Genomic DNA, 24,812 nt, shown 5'->3' on the forward strand with positions numbered 1-24,812 from the left:
ATCTACTAAGCTCGTTCCCCATCCTGAGGAAACTTTCACTTGTATCGTCCCTGCCGAGGGAACTTTCACTTGTATCGTCCCTGCCGAGGGAACTTTCACTTGTATCGTCCCTGCCGAGGGAACTTTCACTTGTATCGTCCCTGCCGAGGGAACTTTCACTTGTATCGTCCCAATCCTAGGAACTTTCCCTGTCACTCACTAGACAGAAATAGGTGCACTCCTTACCTTATCGTTGCTCTATCTCAATCTCCGTTTTGCGATGCGGACAGTTTCCCGGGTTGTCGGCACCAGTTGTCGCTCTCGACCCGCAAGAACGACCCGCAAACGTGATGAGGAGCAAACTTCTTTATTAGGGTTTCTATTAGCGTCTCTACTTCTACTTCTACTACTACTTCTACTACTACTATTACTTCTACTTCTACTTCTACTATTACTTTTACTTCTACTCCTCTCTCAAGCAAGTTCTGGCAATATATACATGTAGGCGGTCCAGCCCAGTTATCTAGTCACTGCCCTGTGCACTCGGTCTCCTCGTGAACCCTTATGTAACCACAGAGGGCTCTATTGTTCTCAAGCAGTAATCATGCATTTCTCTCTTGGCTCCTGGTGCTGTTCATGCATCAGCCACGAGCGCACCCATACCCTACCTAGCCAATCATTCTCACTTCCTTAATCTTCAGGCATTTTCGTCTACGTGACTCCTTGCATCTGCTGGATGGCTCTCCACACTATCACATACCCTTTAGTTGTAGGAACATGCTTATTCCATGTACTTACTTTTTCTTCAGACACAATTTAAAAAATTCGTATAGTCACTCATCTAATAATTATTGAGCAATTTCTATGGGCAGAGCCCTCTTTCCCACACTAAGGTTACAGCTATAAATAAAACCATCACATTCTCTGCCCTCAAGAAGCTTACATTCCAATGATAGGGAGAAAGATAATACTCAATGATAGTTGACTATACATATGGTGAAAAGTACCATGAAGATAAAGCAGACATGGAAAAGCACCAAGTACCTTATTTTTGAATAAGGGTATAAGGTAAACTTCATGGGATCTGGGGCATTGTTATTTTATTCACCTCTTATAACACCAGCACCTGCAAACTAATAGTATGTAGTAAGCACAAGGTAAATATTGTGTGAATATTGTGAGAATAAATGAATGAAGGATGGAGAGACCCAGTGAGGTGGTTATTGCAACAGTCCACGTTGAGATGTGATGGCGTCAGGCACAGGAATAAGCTTTGCAGATTAAGAGGTCATATTGTTGAGTACAACTTCGTAACAGTTTGATGTCCTTTATTGAAGGGCAAACAATTGAGGGAGTTCAGTACTTCACAAGTATTGGAGCACACTTTCTGAGAGATTTGGGGCAAGAGAGAGTTTTACAGAGTTAGAAGAAGCAACAGGGCATGGTTGGTGAGGGATTTCCTTATAATACTAGCAGGTCCTACTTTTTAGGGTAAAATGAGCTAGCTAAGCTAAGCTGGAAGATTGTGATTCACATCTGTTAGGTTTCTGGTAAGTGGAGGCTGACTTGGGTTTAGATTTGTGACATGGTCCCAGTGACTGGAGCCACCTCTGTTTTGTGGGTTTCAATACATGAATTAACTTCATCAATCTGGATATAGTTAAGTAAGAGAACCAATAACATTTCCTGAAAGATTGGATATGGAGCGTAAATTGGATGGATTGAAGGAGAGGAGTCATGGTCAAGGTTGATGCCACGCCTTTGGCCAGAGCAACTAGAATAAAGTAGCTTTGATTGAGGTGTGGAAGTATACCAATGTGGTAGGTTTGGTGGCCAAAATTAAGTTTCTTTGGGACCATAAATTAAATCTCTCTATGTCTCCTTTCCCTTTCTCATAGTTTCCTGAGATACCTAAAGCCAAGCACTGCTGTGTATCCAAGGAAAACCATTCAGAGTCATTCTACTGTGGAAAACATCCGTGGTGATTTCACTTCTCACTCTCTTGGCCAGACACAGAGGCATCCTGTGTTGATGGCTGCCTTTCTTTTTCAAAGAAAGGCCCAGCCAAAGAAGGCTTTTTCCTTCAAACTCATCTTGGACGCTTTCTTTTTATTTAAGAAAGAAAAAGATGATTGAGGGGACAAAAGAAGGGAAAAAATAGTGTTTGTCGTACATTTCTGATTGTGGCAACAGCTTGAACCGATTAGCTGGTTATTATGCATTCCTGTGCATGGCTTGACACTGGAGTCCAATCTGGAGAAACACATCATGAGTCCTATTCTCCATGGCCTCTAGCATGCAAACCTGACCTCAAAGAGTTTAGCCCCAAGTCTTCTAATTTGAAACAACACACACACACACACACACACACACACACACACACACACACACGATAAAAAGCATGGTAGAAATCTATTTAGTGGAGAGTATTCTGGATTATAATGACAGGAACAGAGGACCTAAATAGGATGCAAGAAAGGGAAAGAAACCCATAGTATTAAAAAAGAAAAAAAGGCAGTGGTATTTTTTTAGGATTGTAAATATCCCTACATATATTTTGCTTTTCTTAAGAACTTGCAAGATCCCTTCCAGCAAGTTTGGGACACATCTTTGGGAAAGATACAGAGAGAGCTCTGCGGGGTTTCATAGTATGTAGTCAATTCTCTTTTTACCCTGTTCTAAATATAATCCTGCTCATTTGCATGCCAATCCCCAGAATGCTTTGTAATTTCACAACTCTTGGCTAGTGGTCTCAGCCAGCATAAGAACAAAGCAAAATGTTTGGGGCGTGACTCTGGCCCTAAACCCTGCTCAGGCTTTGCAAAAGAGTACAGGGAGGTGACTTGGCCTGACATTCATCCTTCTAGCCAGAGTATTGCAGAAATAAAGTGGAGGTCGCTGTGGACTTTTCCTGGGAAGACTGCTTTCGGTCTACTTACCCATGAATAACCAGAAGCTTGGATTAACTCACTTGAGAGGAAGGAGTGTTTCAGGGAGCTTAGCCTCCTTTCCAGTATGTGCCCAGGGTGGTTCATTTAAGGGTTTTGGAAAGCCCAAGCTGGAGTATTCTGTTCCTATTCTGGTGGATGCTTTATATAGTTCCTCTACTGCAGAAAAGGCCTTCAATTTAATGCAAAGATGGCTAGAACTGTGGTCAGTGGCCTGCCTTACAGAAATGTGAATTTAAGATTCTTAACACAGACCTAGTTGTGCATAGTGACACCTACAGAATACTTAGTAGGCCATTAACAATGACAACTGGGGAGTGGGGATGGTGTGAGACTCATCGTCGAAAAGGGCTTTTACAATTTTTGCAAAGTGAGCCATTTTTGTTATTTAGATGGCATGTTTGGAATCATTTTCAAGGAGACCTGAAGGATCTCCTGCACCAGGACCACCAGGTAACCCTCACACGCAAAAGCCCCTCCAAATAGGTCTTCCTTGGCCATTTCATTTTAGTGAGTAGCCAAAGGACAGTATATTCCAGTACTAAAAGGCCATGTGTTTGCTCCCAATGACACACTGACTTTGGACTCTCCGCTCTGTCTAAAGTAAACTCGGGATTTTCAGCAGTGCCCACGGTTCACTGCCCAGAGGAAGCAACAGTAGTGCTCCTCACACATCCATAGCTGCACACCAGCAATGTGCCGGGGCTTTTCAACCACAGGTGTTTTCTACTCTTGACTCACAGAGCAGCATCAATGCACGCTCACCGATTCTAAGCGCCAGGCAGCGGAGTCCCTCTACAACGTATTATTTCGACACTATTTTTAAGATACAGAGAACAGTTGCCTGTAACTGACACGGAGTCCCTCTCAGGCCGGTGAGAGCAAGCAAGGCTGGTGTCTTTCACATTTTCCGACACGCAGCGCCAGGATCTCAGGAGAGCCGCGGGCCGGCCGGGCGGCACCCAGGGCGAGCCGGTCTGGGTTTTCCTTGCGGCCTCCGCGGCGGGTTTGCACACGCAGCGGCCGGCAGAGGCGGCGTGCCGCCCTACGCTGTAACAAAGCGCCCGCAGCCCGCGTGGAGGCGGAGGGGAGCGGGCTCCGGGAGGACAGTCGGGAGCCCTCCTCTGCCCGAAATGCGGGTCGGGAGGGTGGGAAACGGGAGCCCCGGGCTGGCCGCGGGCGTGGGCGCTTCCCGGGGCTCGGCCCGCGAGGCCAGGGGCGCGACGCTCGCGCTCCTCCTCCTCCACCCGGGACTGCAGCATCCCCGCCCCGAAAAGTCCCTCGCGCCCCCTGGTGGCTGTGGGCCGGCTGGCTCCGCCGCACTCGTAAGTCACAAAAAAAAGGAAGAAGAAGAAAAAGTGGGTGAGGCAGATGCAAAGAGGAAAATCAATAGGGATAAGAGAGAAGAGGGAGGAGTCGCGGAGCAGCCATTCTGGTCTTACGGGGTCCCAGCTGGCACGGCAAAAGAAAAAAAAAAAAAAGGCCCGGGCGTGAACGCGAGTGGAGGAGGGTGTGTGTGGCGGGGGGGTCGGGGGTGAAAGGGGGGACCGGGGAGATTTACTATTGTCTCTGGCAGCCGCCGCGGGAGCCCGGGAGGGGGGCGGAGGCGAGAGGAGGCGGCGGCTGCGGCCAGCGCACCACTCGCTCCACCTGATCTCCGGCGCTGCGCGCTGAGGAAGGCGCGGGCAGGCAGGAGCAGGAGCAGGAGCAGGAGCAGACGAAGGAGGGAGGGAGGCAGCTGCTGCAGCCACCGCCGCCACCATGTCTTACCAAGGCAAGAAGAACATCCCGCGGATCACGGTGAGTGGGGCGCCGGGCGCCGCCGCCTGCGTCTTTCGCTCGCTCGCTGCTAGCTGCGCCGCGGGCGGGGCGCCCTGGATCCCGCCGGCTTCCCTGGTCCGGTCCCCGGGGAGGGACGGGGACCCGGGGTCCCGGGGGTGGAGAGCGGCGGTCAGTCCAGCCGGCGCGCCGGGCGCCACCCAGACGGAGCGACCCTGGCGTTTGGGGAAAACAAAACAAAGAGGAAACCCAAAGAGTGGCGCGGAGAACTTTGGATTACGTCTCCTCTTTTCCCCCCAGCCGGTAGTTTCCAAATAACACAGGGCTTGGGGCCCTCCCTGGACCCTCGCGCCTCCCGGGATGTCAGTGTGCGCTGCCCCAGGCAGGGTGTGCTTTTTGTTTTAGGTTCCTTTTGGCCAGGCGGGGTATGGAGAGATGACACCTTTCCCCAGGGGTGCCTGGGAGCAGGACCGCGCCCCTCTCCTAGCTCCAACCCGGTGGCTTTGCCTCCCGCGCTGCGAGGGTGGTAGGGTATCTGGACCTTGGGTTTTTACCTTGTCCCCTTCTTGCCTGTATTCACCCCGTTCATATTTCGGTACGTCATATTCCGGGCTGGACAACTAATGTGGCTGTAGCGGGAATCGACCAACTCCCCCCCCCCCCATGCATTGTACATTTTTCATGTCATTTCCACCCCTCCTCAGCCCAAGAAAAGGCTGAGTTTTAAGAGCAGATTTTAGTTTTGGGGTTCTAGGCGCACGCTGTGTGCCTTGCACGTCCAACTGCCATTGTGTGCAAGAGCGAGCCACCCGCTGCGGGCGGATGTCAAATGCCCTGGGCGAGAGCCTAGGGCGGGGTGGAGAGGGGACGTGCTATTATCAGGTACAGAAGCCGCATCTTCACCAGAGTCCCTCTTAGGGGCACAATGCCGCACCCCGGCTCAGGGCTTCTTTGGGATGCGTTGAAATGATGCCCCTGAATGGAAGGGGCAGACAACAGGCTGGGATGGGCATTACCAAAAAAAGAGGGGGGTGGTGGTGGTGGGGGCAAAATAATAATAACAGAAAACACTGACATTTGTTCTAGCATGAAGCAGTATGGTTGTGCTTTGTCTGTAGTGAATGGTGTGTGTGTGTGTAGTGTGTGTGTGTGTGTGTGTGTGTGTGTATAGTGGGGGAATGGGTGGCTACTCCATCTTTGCAAGGCGAACAAAGGAAGTGATCAACTGGCCCCTGGGAGGCTCTGCAGCTGCCCTAGGGCAGAGCTGTACCTGCTACTACAGTCAGTTTGCCCGGATCCACCAGATTTTGCTGTGGGCACGAGTCTGCTTGCACTTGCCCTGCTGTGTTTAGAACGCCCTGTGTGCTCGAGATTGCCAATGCAGGACCCTACCTCTCTGTAGGCAGGTAGAAGCTGTTCTTGGCTCCAGTGCCCTCTATTCCCAAGTGGTTTTGCTTTCATTGAAGCATGCTATCTTTTTCACGCACCTGAGCTTCACCCCACACAAGGGCACCCCACCCCTCACTGCCATCCACCTGGTCTTAGGGAATAAACACTGCTTAGGAGAAAGAGTGGTGGGGTGGGTAGGGATCCTTTTGCCAGGGGAAGGTGTCAGGTGTAAACATATCCTCCTTTATCACTGTATGGTATCATTGACTTTACCTTATTGAAGAAACATTGTGGATCTTTTACGATGATGTTACTTTGTCCGGACCAGTTGTCTTTGCAGAGAGCTGTGGACGGGATCATTTAAAAAAAAAAAAAAAAAAGAAAGAAAAAAGAAAAGGAAAAAAAAAAACGGGACAAAAGCTCAATTTTGACACTCTTTCCCTCAGTGAGGGGGGATGAACCCCAGCTCTCATGGTGTTCCATGTGTTTAGCAGGCTGCTTGCTTGCCTTACCTCTATGTACATTTGCCAGTTCTCCTGTTTGGGATAAGCAGAGAAAAGGTTATTTATTTATTTTTTTCTTTCTAGTCCGAAGACTGCAAGGTTCTTCTTAAGGACTCAGTGTATGCTTGGCATTGGGGGCCACGCCCATCCTTATAGGTATCCCTGAGGCCACCTTGCAGGAGGGCTACAGAAATTTAGCCCTGATTGAGAACTTGCCTTCAAAGCCCCCATAAATGTGGCTGTGCCCCAGTCCTGGGGCCAGGTTTGCAAGGGTTTCCCTTTTGTTCTTGTCTGGAGGCTCTTCCCTGGGGTGCTTCCTTCATTTTCAGCGCGGCTTCCATCCTTTCTCTCTGTGCATGGGGCGTGGTGCTGCATAGCTGTCTCTGCCTTGAAGCTGGGGCTGTGTGTCTCCAGCAGCTGTGACAAGAATGGACAGTGGTTGTGAATTTCTTCAAGTCAGGCTACCTTGTAGTTATATTGTTGCAGGGGGGCTGGGGTGGGGAGGGAGAAGAGGAGCATGGTGGGGGCTGGGGGTGGGTATTGGTCTTTGGAGGCAAGGAATCCATTCATAGGTTTTTCTTCAGGCTTTGTGTTGTATTTCTGTGTACAAGGGTCCTATTTTAGAGTCAATTATTTTTGCATGTTTGTGTGTCTATAGATGATTATACTTATCTCCATAATGTAAAGGCTGAAATAATCTTCCTAGGTATAATGAAAAACATTAAAATATGGATACAGATATACATATATAGAATGTTGTGAAAGATCTAAATGTGACATATATCCCCTACTGTCAATTCCGGCATATTTTTTTAAATGTTAAGATTGTGGCATTAGAATTAAGTTTTCTAGCTTTGCTGTATTCCTTTCTGTGAAGGAATACTGCCCCACCCAGTAGCTAAAATGTCACTAGAATCTGACGACTGATGGGGGCAGTCTTTCTTGCTGGCTATCCTTTGCCTCCCTGGACACCACCCTCTTCCTCTGCCACAATTTGTCCCTCCACCCGACCCCCCCACCGCCCATAAGGCTTTGTTTGTTTTTGTTTTTCCTGCCACCTCTTTTTGCTGCCCTCCTGGGATCAAAGCCTTCTTATACCTGTGGTTTCTTGGAGAGAAGGGTTTCTGCTGTTGGTAGAATTGGCTGGGGCTTTCTCTGCCAGGGACTTCAGGCCTCCCTCCCATCTTATTGTTCTTTCTCAGGTTGTCCACGTGCACGACCTGTCTGGTCTACCTTGATACTAGCCCTTGCTTCTAAATGGCGGGCTCGCAGCTCAGGCTGGTTCAGACGATCAGAGCAAGGACCTCGTGCTGCCCTTCACCTCCGTCTCCACTGCCTAGCATGGTCCCTAGCACATAGAGGTCTCGTGGTTATCAGTTCAATCAATAAATGAATTAAAAATTGTTCCTAATAAGAAGAGCTCGTGCCTAATGAGTGTTTATTTTGTGGCAGGTATTGTGCCGTGTGCCTTACCTCCATTGTCTCATTTTGATCCTTGGCTCAACACTGAGAGGTACTATAGTCCTCCGCATTTTATAGATCCAAAACAAAACAAAAACCAAAAAAAACCCCAACCCCCTGGAAAATCAAATGCCTTTGCCCAGGATCAGAGACTGAGTACGTGTTAGAGGCAGGTCTGAAACCTGGACACCTGCTTGAAGTCAAGCATGTCCCTCCCCCCACACACATTCTTTTTGGTGTTTCTGCTTCTACCATCACTATTACTTGGTGTTAGTAAGGCAAATGGTATAGGGGAAATACTCCGCACTCTCTGAGTAGTCCTGGTAGGATCTGGGAAGCGTATTTTGCCTGACACTGTCAACAGATCCCTTAACATGGGTCTCTTTCTTCTTGTATTCAATAAATATCAATAACACTTTTGCGGACAGTAGCATATCAGTTCTGCAGGTGGAAGGTTAGAATAGTTACAGTCCTTGTTTCCCTCTTGCATGCTACTGCTTGAAGCTGACGGCAGGATGGGAGAATCCAACAGTCGGGTTCTATGGCTATATATGTATTCTCTTGCCAGAGTCTCTGCAAAAGCCCATTTGAAGGAAACTGAAGCACAGAGAGGTAAAGTTAGTTATCCAGAGTTAACCAGCGAGAATTTGGGGGAAAAGCTGGAAATAAACCCAGGGTTTCCTGTCCTGGAACAGCTGCTGCCTTCCAGAGGCTCATGCAGCAGAGATTCAGAAGGTGTGGATAAAGAGTTCCAGAATTCTCTCTGGGAGACACATCACAGAGAATTGGCTTTCTGCAAACGGTAATTGGATTTCCGTAAATATTATCTTGCCGATAATGCATTTTGGCCTCCTTGGAGGCTGGGTTGATGTGATGTTTGGGAATTCACAGAATCCCCATCTTCAGGCAGGAACACAGCCTGGAGAGTTCTTTCCTGGGTATATAGTCAGGATGCTGTGGTCTTGTTTGAAAGGTATGATTGTGAGTGTTGTGGGTGCCCTGGGAAGGTTTTATTCCCAAGGGGAAGGGAATGGACCTTATGAAGTACAACAAAGCTGGGGGGCTAGAACCAGCCAAGAACTTGGAGGCAGTACAAGTCCAACTCTGCTCCTACCTATGTGCTTTCTTCTTGTTTCAAGAGGTGTCACTTGGGGCCGGGAGCAAGTGTTAGGAGATGGAAGACTAGCGTTTAGGAGATTGAAAGAAAGGAAGTCACCCACAGTCGGCTTTATCTGCGTAAGGCATCTTGGTAGGGAAATCCCAGAGTAAAAGACGGAGGGAAAGTTAGGAATGGAAATCATCTTAGAAGTCTGATCATGGAAATCTCAGCCAGGCTGTGCCTGGGGTGTTCATTTGTTACTTTATATTTTGAGCTGCTATGTGGCGATTCTCAGCCAGGTTATTCCTCTTTCTTTTTTTCCTTTTTTAAAAAGATTTAAAAATTTTATTTGAGGGGGTTAGAGAGAGGGAGAGAATCCCAAGCAGACTCCGAGCCGAGTGTGGAGCCTGACACAGGGCTCAGTCGCACAACCCTGAGATGATGACCTGAGTCGAAAACTCAACTCACTGAGCCACCCAGGCACCGCTGGGTTAATTCTCTTTCTGAAACAGGAGCAAAGCACCTCAGCTGTATAAAGGGCTCTGCCTATTAGTAGCTGTATTGGAGCTGGCTGGGCATTTGGGGGAATTCTAGAGGAATAGATTTTTCTCAGAGAATTCCAGTCTTTGTGGTAGAACTGTCAGCTTATAAATGAAAATATTTCCGCTTATCTCCCTGGGCTGTTGAAAGGCCCAAATGAGGATAGTGACTCTGAAAGTGGCCTCTGAACCCCGAGGTCTTCAAAGTAGTAAAGGCTGATTTATTTATGAAATCTCAGCTATTCTGGAATGTGGAAATTTGTGAAGGGGAAGACATGATAAAAGTCTGGCGTAGAAAGAGGCTACTTATGAAACTATTTTTTGAATACAAGTTTTCAAAAACAAAAATCAATGCAACGTTATGTAAAAGTTTTTGTTATTATTTTTTTTTTCTTGCTTCAGTTATGTTTCAGTGTTCCTCAAAATTAGGCTTCTTAGAGGTCATTAGACTGCCTTTGGTCTTTGATATAGAGACTTTCCCTTATCCTAAATATAGCGCATTTTTCTTATTTGGTTGTGCTAGATTGTTTTTCAGTCCTAATTAACTTGTAAAGTAATGTGACACAGATCATGAATACATTTTCTGGCAGGTTCTTCACGACTCCCTGTTCAGTAGCTTTTCCTCTGCCCCTTCTCCTTCACCGAAAAATCAAAAAGCAAAAAACAAACAAACAAAAAACACTGAATTTGAAAAAGAACAACCACCCCCCATGTCCTAATGGGCCCTCTGTTCTTTACCTGTTGACATATTTCATTTGCTTTTGCTTATTACATTTGAAAAGTTACAGAATGTTTACACCAGTAAGGATGTCTCCCTAGGATATAAATCTGCCCCTCTTCGATTAAATCAGTTGCTCCTAATCATAAGGGGACTGGAAGTTTGCGTATGTCATCGCCTCCTCTGATTAATGTTAACAGGAATAGCCTGACCGGCTCAATAGTTACTCCCGCCTCAAATCAGTGCTCTGTTTTACCTTTTCTCCCATTCTCCATAGGCCTTTCAGAAACAAAAAAGAAAGATCCTGGACAACCCAGAGACACGGGCTCTTTTCTATTTTCACACTCTTCTGTTAAATTTCTCTCTCATCAGACTCAGTCTATGTCTATTTCAATCTCTGAAATAGACCCAAAACACCATGTAGTAGAATAGGATGAGCCCTTCAACCTCGCCTCTTTGTTTGGCCCTAGTCTCTATGCGGAGTCTACTTACAAAAACAAGTTCTCTTGGGGTGCCTGGGCCGCTCATCAGTTAAGCCTCTGACCCTTGATTTCTGGCTTAGGTCGTGAGCTCCGGGCCACAGGATGGAGCCCTGTCTCTATCTCTGCACTCAGGGCGGAGTCTGCTTGTCCCTCTCCCTCTGCTCTAACCCCTGCTTGCTTATGCTTGCACTCTCTCTCCAATAAATAATACATAGGAAACCAACTTCTCTTGAGGAGCTTTCTTTTGTTAATTAGATTGTAGGGGTCTCGGTGGTCAGAAAGATGGGACTAAGCATAGTGGAGCTGTTAAGCGACCATTTATTGACAGGCTCTGTGGATGACCTCACTTGACTCATATCTCCTGTAGCCACAATGAAATAAACACCATTTTTGCACTCTGGATAGAGGCTCCAAGAGTTTTAGTAACTAGACTAAAGTCATGCAGTTGAAAAACCAAAATCCTGGGATTGATCCCTCCAGAGGTGAGCTAGTTTTCTAGGCAGGAAAGCCATCATTCCCTATCCACAGGTGGTTTTCCCTTCCCCATCGCCTCCAGCTGTCCTCACCTGTTAGCTCACAAAATCGGGTCAGGGTTCACTGGATGGAAGGAGTGGGGATGATCTGGCCAAACCTATCACATCACCATTGGAACGACAATGGAGCGTATGTCCTCCCAACAGTGGTTCATACTTTGCCTTGCCAGCTGTCTGAGTTAGCTTCTGGCTTTTGCCCAGACGCATGTATGAGTGCTGGGTGGAAAAGCAGATACTGTTTTCCTGCCCAAGGCCCCTTCACACTCTCTGTCCCTGTCCGCTTCCCAGACTTGGAAGGAGCCAAGTTCCCCGTTCCCATTCCATCAGAGAAATACAGGACATGCCCAGTGCTCCAAGCTGGATGGGGGAGCTTGACTTTAGAATAGTTCAGGACCCTATTTGGGACATCTGGAATTCAAGGACACATTTCTCGTGACTTAATTAGTCTCTTTTTTCCTTGGAAGCACTGGATGATGAAATATGTGGGATAAAGTGAGATTTTATTTTTTGAGGGAAGAGTTTTGCTGGCTAGTAGAGCAGAGGAGCCCTCTTGTTTTTTGAAAGACAGCCCTGGATGGAGTGTCAGCATGTTGTCGTTCAGGCCTGGCCTCACCTCTAATTTACGCATGACTTTGGGCAAACCCTGATCATCCCTCTCAGTTCTTCATCAGTCAAATGACGGCATGAACTAAATGATCCCCAAGGTCCCTGTCAGTGCACATGACCTTATGAGACTTTATTGTGCCTTCTCTTTTTTCCTGAGATCATGGTCAGCCCTCCGCACTGTGTTCCGAATTTAGAGAAGAGTCGTAAGCAAAGGGAATGCAGTGAGAAGAAAATCAGAGCAGCCCTTGTTGGTTTAAATTCAGCGGGACCGGCCCAAATCTGTGTTGGGTTTAAGGGTCTTTGGTTGCCTTTCACTCTTAAAATCCCAGCCTTTTTCTCATTCAGAGGATAGGTTTGGTTAATAGACTCTATAGAGGAGAGGAATAGAACAATGATGTCCTTTTCTTAGCAGAACTTTGGTATCAATGCAAATGCGTATTATTAAAATGAGACCATGATTCCTTTGCTGGCACGAACAATTTCTCTTTTGGGGAAGGCTGCCATTAATAAGGGCACAAAGTTGACAAATTGACCAAATCTACACTGGTCAAGCAACTAGGTAGACCAAAAGAAAACAGCTCCAAGTCTGTCTATGCTCTGCTAAGCTCTTTACAGTTGCTCTTGCCATATTTTAAGTGCGGTGGCTGACATCCAATGGAAATAACCCCTCCCCAAAAGCCAAATAGTGCCACGGACACCTCACGAGGTAGGGATGGTTTGGGTTTTGTTACCACTGAATCTGCAGCACTCAGTCTTTGCTTGGCACATATTAAGCCCTCTGTAAATATTTGTTGAGTGAATGGGTCCATTTAACACTTGCGTTGCAGGAATAATCAAGCTAGAAGATGATCAGAACATGCATACAGTTGTGCTTGTACATCATCCTCAATTTCACTGGCAGCTTTCTTGAATATTAACTTTTAAGAGAGCAGGCCTGGTTCTAAGAAACCAGGAGAGGATCCACAAGCCAAGAGAAACAGGACAGAACATCAGCAGAACGAGCAGAGTCAACTGTGCTCCCGGACCTGACCGGGCTTGACCGAGCCTGGCCCTCATTTGTACTTCTGTCCTCGTAGACCTCTCTTCCTCCCCTTCTTCCAAATACTACATCTGACCCCATTCTCAGCCTGTTTCAGGGCTTACCTGAGTACTTCTTCCTTGCAAACAGACCCGCTGTTTCTCTTCCAGGAAGTGATTTAAGAGAAAGAGAACTTTATGCCTCCCTTCAAATAGAGAAGACTGTCACTATGACTTTGTGAACAAGGATCCAACATAGATCTGAACTGAGGCCTTTCTGCCTTTGCATAGAAACCACAAGCCAGTGGAGTTCTTAGCAGCAGTTAGATAGGGCAGTCTGCATTTGTACAGAAAACCCACATTTTAGAAAGCTTGGTGAAGGAGCCGTGCCTAGGTCTTCTTTGCTTCCCTATGAGGGTTGGCCATTTAGATGGAATGTTTTTATGCTTGTGTGTATGTGTGTTTACACAAAGATTTTTAGTCCCTCCGCTGCATCTGTCAGCTTTCTCTGGGCTTATATTTGTGTTATTTCTGAGCTATTTCTGTTATTAGCATTTATTCTGAGGTTCATTTTTCGCTTTGAAGGTGAAGACAGTTACACTTCAAGCACATTTTATCAAGTTCATCCCTGGCTGTAAACCATGCGGTTTATGGTCCCAATAATCTTTGGGTAATAATAGTCCCTAGATCCTTTTAAAAGGGGCATTTATAAGGGAAGGCAAAATGAAGAATTAAAGTCTATTTAGGGAACCTAACACTTCAGGTCAGAAAGTGTGTGAAATACTTTATGTATTAGAAAATGTCATGTATGACATAATCAAGTATAATAATAGCATTTGGCTCTTTTTCCCCCAAGAATTCATTCATTCATTCATAGAGAGCAACAGAGGGAGAAGTAGACTCTCCACTGAGCAGGGAGCCTGATGTGGGGCTCTGTCCCAGGACCTTGGTATCATGACCTGAGCTGAAGGCAGATGCTTAACTGACTGAGCCACCCAGACACCCCAAGGCTCTTTTTTGATGTTCAAACAAGTATTGACCATTGGCTCTGGACCTGACAATGTGACACTTGTCTCTGGAGCCTCTAGTCTGGAACACAGAGGGAAAATTAGATTACTACAACAACTCCTCCTCCTCCTAGCAATAACAAATGTTTTTTGTATCCTATGTGGAGTGTTTTTTATTCATTACCTCATGTGATCCTCAGAACTGTTCAGTTAGGTAGATGGATTTCCAAATTGGTCTTCCCATTTTACTGTGGAGAAAACTTAGATCAGAAAATTTGCCTCAAATCATGTATACCTTCAGTGATGGAACCAAAATTCGAACTGATTCAGCCCACATTCTCAACTGCTAGGCGAAGCTACCTTAAATCTATCATTTTTTATCCCTCCCACCTCCAGGGACACGAGATACTCGTTCAGATTGGAATTCACTTAATTCAGGCCCAGGGTGAAGCCTTTCCCTACACCTCTTTCCTATGAAGCATGAATAGTTGAGGCGCAGGGAACAGCCATTTGCTGCTCTCCTCTGCATGAGCGCTGCCTGGTTCTGGTAGCTCTCCAGCCTTCCCACTCCGGGTAGCCTCACTTCTCAGTACGTCCAGAGAGGTTCCATACCATGGTACATCCAAGGCCCGCTTTCCATGGAGGAGGCCACCACTCTTAGCAAAAAAGACTACTTTGCATTGAATTAACAAAATACCAATGAGGGTTTCCTCTTAACGCAGATTTGAACGAATCCTTCTCATCCCATACCCCACAGGACATTCCCTAGCTTCTCAATAAACCCAAAGCAAGATTCTGCTGAGATTTTGATTAAATGTAGCTCTATGATAGAGTCAGAATTCCCTTAGAGAGTATTTTAGTCTAGACTTCCCTTACAGAGGAAGAAAACAGAGACAGAGACACAAGTGGGGTTGAATGAATTAGGGCTTCTACTATGTGGTTTACTGTAGGGCACTGAGATTTTTAAAATTAAGTAGGAATTTTTTTCCTCCAAATATAAAAAAAAAGCATGAGGGTTATAGAAAAATCTACCAAAATAAATCAAATGAGGACAATACAAATAAGCTATGGTGAAATTAATCAGGGACAGCCCTTGTAAATTTTATGAATATATCCATTTAGAACTTTTTCTTAAGACTGTATATGCCATTTATTAAAATGGGATAATGTAGTTTTCATACTGTCTTATGTACTGCTTTCCATCCCACAATATATTATGACATCTTTCTACATTTCAGATTCTCTTCCATAACATAATTTAAAAAAAAAAAAACCTCACATATTATCCCAGTGCTTGGGGATCTGGTTAAATTAATCCCATTTTGTTTGAATTTTTGTGTGTGTTTCTACAATCGTAGTATTTTTTTTTTTTAAGATTTTATTTATTTAACAGAGAGATCACAAGTAGGCAGAGAGGCAGGCAGAGAGAGAGGGGGAAGCAGGCTCCCCACTGAGCAGAGAGCCCAATGCGGGGCTCCATCCCAGGACCCTGAGAACATGACCTGAGGTGAAGGCAGAGGCTTAACCCACTGAGCCACCGAGGTGCCCTATCTACAATCGTAGTATTAACAACAAACAAGAAATGATGCATTTGTTTTCAGTAAACTTAAATTAAAAGCTATTCTCAAATGAAAAGTTGAGTAACTTGCCCTGAGTTGCTCAGCTCAAGACTGTTAGACTATAAGTTTGAAACCCACTGTCTTTCACCTTCTTCCTGTGTTCCTGCCATTACTCTGATGGCTTTGGCAGTTGGGCCACTTTCCATGGAGAGCTCTACCTTCCCTCTCTCTTCTTCTGCTCTTGTGTGAGCACGTTGGTTTTTTCACGTCCGCCTTTGCTTGCCTGTCGGATTGGCTGAGGCTGTTGACATTGTGGAGGTACACAGTGTCCTGGGACCTGAAGCTACACAGCTGGAGAGGAAACATGCCCAGCTCTTTCTCCCCTCTCTTTAATGGCTTAACCTATGAGCTCAGAAGCTGGTTTTAATTTTATATTCTCTGTGTGTATGTATGTTTGTTTTTAAAACTTTCCCCCCCTTAATTCTTTCAAGGAGACCTTCATTTGAAATCATATACTCTTTCCCTCAAAGCAAATTTGGGCCCCAAATCTTGATGAGATTACTTTGTTTGGGGATATTGATAAATTCAGCTTGGGGTTTCTGATTTATCCAACCAAATTGGTTTAAATTACGGCCTTACTGAGAGAAAGGGCATAAACAACTTAGAAGGTTTTCAAGCAGTTGGATCTAATCCTCTGTTTCTAGAGACTTCATCATGCGTTGATTCCACAAAGGAGGTATCTTTTTTTTTCTTTTGTTTTCATTTCAGTTACTTCATGGTGTGCTCTATCTCAGACCCTTTTTGATGCGAGAAATTATGGGAAAAACTTAGCTTTGCTCAGTTAAGGGCAGGAAGAGAAATAAGGGATCCATTATCCCAACCACTCATTTTAATGATTAAGAAAATGTGGGCCGAAGAAGAAAAAGTAATTTGTCAAAGGTCACACAGCAGAATAGTTAAGGAAGAAAAGAAGCGCAGCACTCATTTCCCTTAGTACTTTTCTTACCTCCACCTTTTTTTTCAGAGGCAGGAGAATTTGAGTCCCCTCAGAGTTAGTGTGGTGATGTCTTAACCCCTAGTACCTCAGAATGTGACTAGATTTGGCTATAGGGCTTTCCCAGACATGACAGAGGTAAGTGAGGTCATTCGGGTGGGTCTTAAACCGTTATGACTGGCCCTAAAGGAGGGGTTAGGACACCGACACAGACGAAGACCATCTGAACACAAAGGGAGGAGAAGGCCATCTGCTAGTCAAGGGGAGAAGCCTCAGGGGAAACCAACCTTGCTGACACCTTGATCTTGAATTTCCAGTTTCCAGAACTATGGGAAAATAAATACTGTTTTTAAGACACTCAGTCTGTGGCACTCTGTTATGGCAGCCGTAGTAGATGGATACAGGGGGAAGTTAAGGACGAAGACATTTAAAGATTCAAATCTTCGAACTTGAGAAGTTCTCAAGGAACAGAAGAGGGAAACCCGCATAAATAATGTAAGAAATAATGCCATGTCAGAGCGTATACTGATTTTTAGTCATAATTTTATCCATGACATCTCATTTCATCCTTATGCCCAGATTATAATTATTCATAGCTCCCCTTTACAGCTGTAGGGACAGATTCAGGAGGTTATTTTATCCCAAGTTACATAGTTAATAACTAATTGGTGGAGCAGCTTGCTTCCCAGGCAGGAATTTCATCCAAGCTGCATAGTCACCAGTGTCATCTAGTTGTTTAAAGTTAGGAAGAAGACAAAATGTACTCCAGAGTCTCAGTGACTTGGAATCCACTTAATGGATTGAACAGGAACTATCTGGCCCCTGATTTTAAGAATAATACAGAAAACAGTAAAAATTTAAAAGATAAGTTATCTGAATTTCACTACAAGTCTGCCCAGTGGCTTTATACCTTCACCTGTCAAAATGGACAGCTATACATAGTGAAGAATTAAGGTTTGGAATGATGGACCCCAGGCCCCGAAGAGATCTGACCCATGGCAGGGGAGTCACTTATCCATACTGGATCATGTTTGCTAAAGGAGGAATGCGTACCCATACATCTGCCGCATGAACAGATGTGGAAATTGTCGACGCCAGAGTTTTATAATGACATGTTTTAGAAGTAATTTCAACAGGAAGGCCTGATAAATACACAGTCGACTTAAAAAAAGAAAAAGAAAAGAACGAAAGAAAACATCAAACTAATTTGAACAAATGGTAAACCCAAAGCTTATCCTATGGAGACATGAGGTAATTGTCCTCCGTGTTCTGTGTGGTCTGTGAGTGCTTCGTTGTGGAGGTTAAAGTCACTCAGACTTTGTTAGTACGAAGGCACAATCAAGTTAGGAGGGCGCTAGGGTTTGTTTTCAGCAGATGCTGGGGCTCAGGCTCAGTCAGCTCCAGACTAGCCATACGGCTTTGTTGGCTCTGCCTTTAGAGTAGAATCTCAATCCAAACCCTTGTTACTACTTCTCATCACTCAACCACCGCCCTAGCTCAAGCCTCCCTGGTCTTGCTGTAACCCCCTAATTGATCTTCGTGCTCCCACTTTGCCTACGCATACATCATTCTGTGGGCATAACCAGGGTGATCTTTACAAATGTAAATCAGATCAAGTTGCTCCCCCAGCTCGAACATCTGTTGCCCTTAGAATGAAACAGACAGTGGCTCTTCAGATTCCACGTTGCCTGGCCCTGACCGTCCTCCTCTCCGGAACCCCTGCCCTGCCGCTGCTCCTCAGTGACATGACATCAGCTGTCCTCAGCTCTCTCGCTCCCTGGGCCATGTTCGTCTCCAGCTCAAGACTGCTGTGCTTGCCGCTCCCTGGGAGTGGGGAGCCGTCTTTCCTAGGAGCTATTCTTGACTTGGCTTGCTCCCTCAAATCATTCAGAGTTCTGTTCAACTGACAGGTTCTTAAACATGTCTTCTCCGAAAACCTCCTCAGTCACAGTCCTAGACTCTCCCAAGCCTCCGCTCTGAATTCCCCTTATCACTGTTGCAAGTCCATTACTAATGTAGTTAGCGTATTTATTCTTTGCTTTTCTAACCACTACAGTGGCAGGGAAAAGTATTTTGTTCATGTCGTATCCCTACTACTGTGAACAGGAGGCATTTATAAACGTTAAATGACAGAATTTCACTACTGCTTTACTGTAGGCTAATGTGCTTTCCTTGGGGTCTGTGGTTTGGGAGAACAGGTGTCAAGGAAACAGGGTTATCTGAAGGCTACTGATAGGTGATAGAGACCACTTCTGTGTCCTTCCCCACTGTATCACCCAGGCCTGGCTTGGTCTCACCTTGAATGAATGGAGCAGTGAAGGAAGGCGGAAAGATTTGAGAACAGTGGCAAAAGAGGTAATATATGGACAGACACCTGCTCCCTCTGAGCCAAAGGGAAGAGACTTGCAACAGTTGTAGCTTGCTTGCTGTTTTTTAGACACAATTGAATACATGTCACAACGCACATCTTACTTGGGTATGCAGCCAATGTTTGCTACTCTAAACGTCAGTCCTCAGAGCCCTTTTGGAAACATTTCTGAGGAGAGGCAGGTCATAAAAGAAAGGACTATTTGGGACTTATTTCAAAGGATTATTCTGCTGGTGTTAGAATCATAGAATGTGAAATAGTGCTTATGGGGCGGAGAAGCACCGTTAAGGCTTTGCAGGTAAGGGGGGAAGTGTGTAAGCCTTCAGGCATGGGGCATACAGTCCTGTGATTTCGATGTGACACTTGCAAATGGAAGGCAGTCTGAAATAAATCCTAGGAGGTGCCTATTGTGTGAAGAAACCTTTTGTAGTGTGATTAACTGCCTGCTAATCTCATTTTTGAGTTCTGATAATTTTTAAAAAAAATATTTTATTTATTTTTTTGACAGAGAGAGATCACAAGTAGGCAGAGAGGCAGGCAGAGAGAGAGAAGAGGAAGCAGGCTCCCCGCCAAGGAGAGAGCCCGATGTGGGGCTCAATCCCAGGACCCTGGGATCATGACCTGAACCGAAGGCAGAGGCTTTAACCTTCTGAGCCACCCAGGGGCCCCCGAGTTCTGATAATTTTTAAATGGAGGCTCAGTTGTATTTATTTCAAGGGTTCATTTTAAACAAGGACCTCTTGAAGTCCTTGTTCTCAGAGCATCTGCGCTTTTCTCTGTATTACTTGGAAAAGTTTGGGGTCCAAGAGTCAAAAAAATAGCCACTGCTTCAGTAGCCACCTGTCTGTCAAATAAAAACAGAGCTGTGTGTTTGTAGGTTTCCAGGCAGAAGAATGAGCAAGAGAATTGGTCATTACCACTATCTGTTAATTGTGTCGAGAAAGAGCCAGAAAAAAGAGTGAGCTGGTCCATCCTCTCAGCTCCCCATGCTCCTTGGGAAGTGGTTGGGTTCTTGTAAGAAGGTCGTTTGTGTACACACACACACACACACACAAGCGTACACACTAAAAAGAAAAGAAATGTCAAGCTACTTTTCAGGGATAGAGGAGAGAGAGCATGTAGGTACCCAGATGAGAAGCACTGACCTGAGCTTTGTGTCCTAGCTTGTAGAGAAACCTGCATTTATTGAGCACTTACTGTGTGCCAGAGTTTGGGCTCACTCCTCATCTCAGTCCTTTGGGGTGGATGTCATTTTCTTCATTTCACGGTGAGGACTGGGCTCCAAAGCCCTTCTCCTTTCCTCCAGTCCGTCTGGCACTGATTTGCCATTTGGGTTCTTAGCTACAGCATGAGTGATGGGGCTCCTCTCTGCGTTCCTCTACAGACCCGATCTCTGATGCCTGTGCTCCGAGGCAGAACAGACTGGGGGACATCTCTGGTCTTAGACACAGTCCCTTACTCCCACGATCCCTCTCCAAGGGTCCTTCCACAGCAAAGTGGTGTGAGCTGGAGCGTCAGCTGTATGCTCTCTTAACACATCCACCGTGGGACGGGTTTGGGGAAGTTGCATAAGCCAGTGGTTTTGTGCTTATAACCACAATCCCCGGGCAGCCCCGCCACTTTTTAAAAGTATAAGGTCAGACTTGGAGAAGAATCCCTGTGGCCTCCGCAAATAGCCAGGGAGCAGTTGCCTGTCATTTGAAGGTGCCGCTCACACATTCCAAGGCCCGAGCCCGCATTCCTCCCCTGGGAATTGCGATGGGCTGGCTTTCAGATTCAGTGAAAGAGTTTCTTGTTTCTGATGAGCACTAGGGAGTTCCACTAGGCTTCCCTGTCATTCTAAAAGCTCCGTCAAAGCCAGCTGCCAGTCTGAAATGATCACAGAGGTGTCTACTTCTAAAAGAGGAGGTGGGTACCACTTACTGGACAGCAGCCCAGAGAGGCCAAGTGCCTTGCTCAGGGTCACAGAGCTAAGACCAGGATCCGGGGCTCCTGACCCTCATTCCAGGAGTTTTTCTACTCTCCTTTGTTGCCTTTCACTTGGGATGGCCAAGTTCAGTATGGCATTATCTCAAGTTCATCCGTTTACCCCTGCCCGTCCTTCTAAATCACAGGCCCCCATGTCTAGCTATTTGCTTCATGACTGTATAGTTGACCAGCACCTCAAAATTACGACTGAGACTCTTGTACCTCAACTTTGTTCCCCTCTTTTCTGTTCTCCATTTTTATTCATGAGTCCTTCCTGGCCACCTTGCCTTGACACTTCAGTCAACTCAGACACATCATTTTCCCTTCCCCTTCAGTCGCTGAGTTGATTCTAGCTTTCCTCTACAGCAGGCCATGAGTTTTCTAATCCATATCCTTGCTGTCGCCGGGACCATAGCCATCACCTTATTCTTTTTGCTCTTTATACTTTTCTTTATTGAGCTCCTTGTCAAAGTTATAAAATGGCATGCGCTTTGTGCAACTAGTGACATAATGTAAGTAAATAGTGGAGAAAGAAAAAGGGACAAGGAAGTTTTCCATACCTTTTCCATCTTCATCCTCTCCCCCAACCATATGGGATGTTAATAATTTGATGTTATAATTTGATGAATATTTGATATATTTATATATATAGATATATTTTGTTATAATGTGATGAATATTTGAAAATAATTTGATGAAAGATCCTTTCAGATCTTTCTCCTGCTCACAGAAAAACATAATAAACACACATAGAGTATTTTTTGCTTTTGGAACAATAGAGTCATATGTTGCAAATTGATCTGTGGCTTATTATTTTTTTTAAAGATTTTACTTATTTATTTGATACAGAGAGAGAGATCACAAGCAGGCAGAGAGAGAGGGAGAAGCAGACTCCCTGCTGAGCAGAGAGCCCGACGTGGGGCTCCATCCCAGGACCCCTAGACTATGACCCGTGCCGAAGGCAGAGGCTTAACCCACTGAGCCACCCAGGCGCCCCTGATCTGTGGCTTATTTTAAAGTCAAGATATAGACCTAACTTGTTGGAAAAATAGGTGGAGGACAACCCATTGCGTGGCTCTCTTGTAGTGTTACTCCATCACATCCCACAGTTGGCTCTTCAGGGCCTGGGCGGGACATTTTTCAGCTCACCCTTCCAGTTACCCCCTCTACTTCCTCTGCTCTGCTCCATGCTGGGGGGCTGTCTGGCCTGCAGCTGGAGGCCCTTTGCCCTTGGGCTTCTACTTGGATTCAGTTCCTTCAGCACAACTAGGAAATTGGAAGCAAGGGGCACCGCGGAGGTCAGGGCATCTCACCCTCCTGATTGCTTCCTGCTGCTCACTGAGGAGTGGCTGCCTGCCTCTCCTGAAGGTCCCAGCCCCAGTCACACAGAGCTGTGTATACAGCAGCCCTCTTCAGCTTGGTGGCTACTCCCGCCCCTCCCTGGTCGGCTTCAGGCTGGGGATGGGGTAGCTCCCTGCCCTTGGTGGGCCTTTGACGCCACCCGTCCATTTAATGGCCCAAACCCTGCCCACACTTTGTTAAAGAATCCCTTTGTAAAACTCTCTTTAATAATCCAGTTAGAATAGTCTCACTTTCCTGGGACCTTGAGTAGTGGGTATAAGCTGTTTCTTTTCTTTCTTTTATCCTGCTGTCTGCTGTTGCTTTCCAACTGGTTCCTTCCTTTATCTCCATCATGGTTATTCTGTCAGCTTAATTTTTTCTTCTACTTGGAGACTGCATTTCATTCGTTTGCTCAGAATCCTTCTAGAGCTCCCCAGCATTCACAGAATGAATTCACGCTTTTTAGCCGGCCATCTCTTGCATCCCCCATTCCAGGATCCTAGGCATCGGAGACTCTGCCCAATACCACAGCTGCCCACTGAAATGCATTTCTAGCGCTGGTACAATTGGTTCTCCTCCTGACTGCTTATGTGATGTTGGACCACGAGCCAACCTCTGTAAGCTTTCATGTCTTCAATTCAGTGAGGAGAATAACAGCATTTCCCTGACGATTCATTGATCTCTTTGAAGACTTTCTAGCACACAAGAAGGTTTCGGTAGGGATGCCTGAGTAGTTCAGTCAGTTAAGCATCTGCCTTCGGCTCAGGTCATGATCCCAGGGTCCTGGGATCAAATCCCACATCGGGCTTCTTGTGCAGTGGGGAGCCTGCTTTGCCCTCTGCCTGTTGCTCTCTCTCTCTGACATAAATAAGTAAAATCTTTAAAAGAAAGAAAGAAAGAAAGAAAGAAAGTTAGTTTCAGTAAATGCTAGTTATAAATAATTGTTCCTCAGGGCACCTGGGTGGCTCAGTCATTTGAGCATCTGACTCTTGGTTTTGGTTCAGGTTGTGATTTCAGGGTCCTGAGATCGAGCCCCCTGATGGGCTCTGTGCTTGCAGGGACTCTACCTGAGATTCTCTCTGCCTTCTTTTGCTCTACCTCACCCCCCACAACTCTGGCTCTCTGTCTCTCAAATAAAATAAATAAATATTAAAAAAGTAAATTATTGTTCTCCCACTCTGATCAGAATTCTCTCTTTGGCCGTACCCGGGTGTCCAGATTAGCAATTTTTCCCAAGACCTACCTTGATAAGTCCTCTGTGAACCCTTCTTTGATTTCTACTGGAAAGAGGATTTTTCTCCTTTTCTCTCTCTCTCTCTCTCTCTCTCTTCATTGACAAACTTTGCGTTTTAGAGTACTTTGAGGTTTACAGAAAATTTGAGTAGAAAGCCCAGAGCACTCTCATGATCTCCCTCCATTCCCCCCACCCCAGAGCTTCCTGTAATCAGCGTCTGGTCCTGGGGTGGTACATTTGTTACAACTGATGAGCCAGTATTGATCTGTTAGTAATAGAAGTCATAGTTTTACATGAAGGTTCACTCTTGTGCAGTTCTGTGGTTTTGAGGAATGTGTAATATCCCATACCCACAATTAAAGTATCTTATGGCGTGGCTTCACTGCCCTCCCCAAACCTCAGGGTACTATCTGTTCACCTATTCACCACCCCTCTCCCTACTTCCCCAAACCACTAGCAACCACTGATCATTTTTATGTTGAGAGTTTGACCCTTTTTCTCTTGACTTCATTCACTCTCTGTGTTCATAGCTTACTTTTCCTACACGTTCTGAACCTACACATTCACAGGCAGTAGGCACACCAGTGTGTGTTTCAGGAATGAATTATTAAGCCCATTTATCCCTAGAATCAAGGCCTGGGTTGAAATTTCATGCAGTCCTTCCTGATGAAGTAGGCATTTGGCTTTTGTACAGGCTATTGAACTAAAGGCACATGGGATTGTGTTTGAACAGAGCTGGACCCCAGGTTTCTAGTTGGCCTGTGTGCAGAGCACTCTTACCCGTAGCTGCATAGATCTGAGGCCTAAAAAGGAACAAAACAGACCAACAAAAACAAAAAGGTCATAAACAAAACACAAAGCTGTCGCCTAAAGTCACACCAAAGATGACCATGATTTAGTTCTTCAAAGCACTGACCGTTCTTTAGTCTGTATTCTGCTTTTCCACACTCTCTTGGTCTCTCCCTAAACTCTTGCATGGCTCTGGATAGCAACCTCTCCATCTTTCCCTCCCAGAGTCCAGCTAGAGATGTGCTGGTTTCTTCTTTTCTCCAGGTCTGGTGCTTCCAGGGGTGTTCCCACACCCCTCTTCCCCAGTCTGCCTCCTTCTCGCACCCTCCTTCCCCAACCGAATCTTTTGACACAGAGATCCTTCATGAGCCCCAGTAATCTCCCTGTGGCTCCCCTTTGGGCCCTGCTCTTGCTTCTGACAAGCCCGTGTGGACCCACACTGGCCAATGTCGGCCCACAGTGGTCCCTGATGAAGAGCAAAGGTCCCTCATTCCTACCT

The 24,812-nt window shown here is 45.9% G+C and overlaps 1 protein-coding gene across 2 annotated transcripts in view; it reads left to right on the plus strand.

Annotated features, from left to right (window-relative positions):
• DPYSL3 (dihydropyrimidinase like 3) overlaps positions 1–24,812 on the plus strand; it is a 110,130-nt gene that overhangs the window by 45,191 nt on the left and 40,127 nt on the right. The window contains exon 1 of one of the 2 annotated variants that reach the window (XM_032336256.1): positions 4,319–4,727. The exons of the other annotated variant lie outside the window; for it this stretch is intronic. Within the exon in view, the coding sequence (XP_032192147.1) occupies positions 4,689–4,727 (39 nt within the window). The 5' untranslated portion in view covers positions 4,319–4,688. Of the gene's footprint in view, positions 1–4,318; positions 4,728–24,812 lie in introns of those variants that run through there. 2 annotated transcript variants of the gene reach the window in all.

The sequence above is a fragment of the Mustela erminea genome, chromosome 3 (assembly GCF_009829155.1).
Source record: "Mustela erminea isolate mMusErm1 chromosome 3, mMusErm1.Pri, whole genome shotgun sequence".
NCBI lineage: Eukaryota > Metazoa > Chordata > Mammalia > Carnivora > Mustelidae > Mustela > Mustela erminea.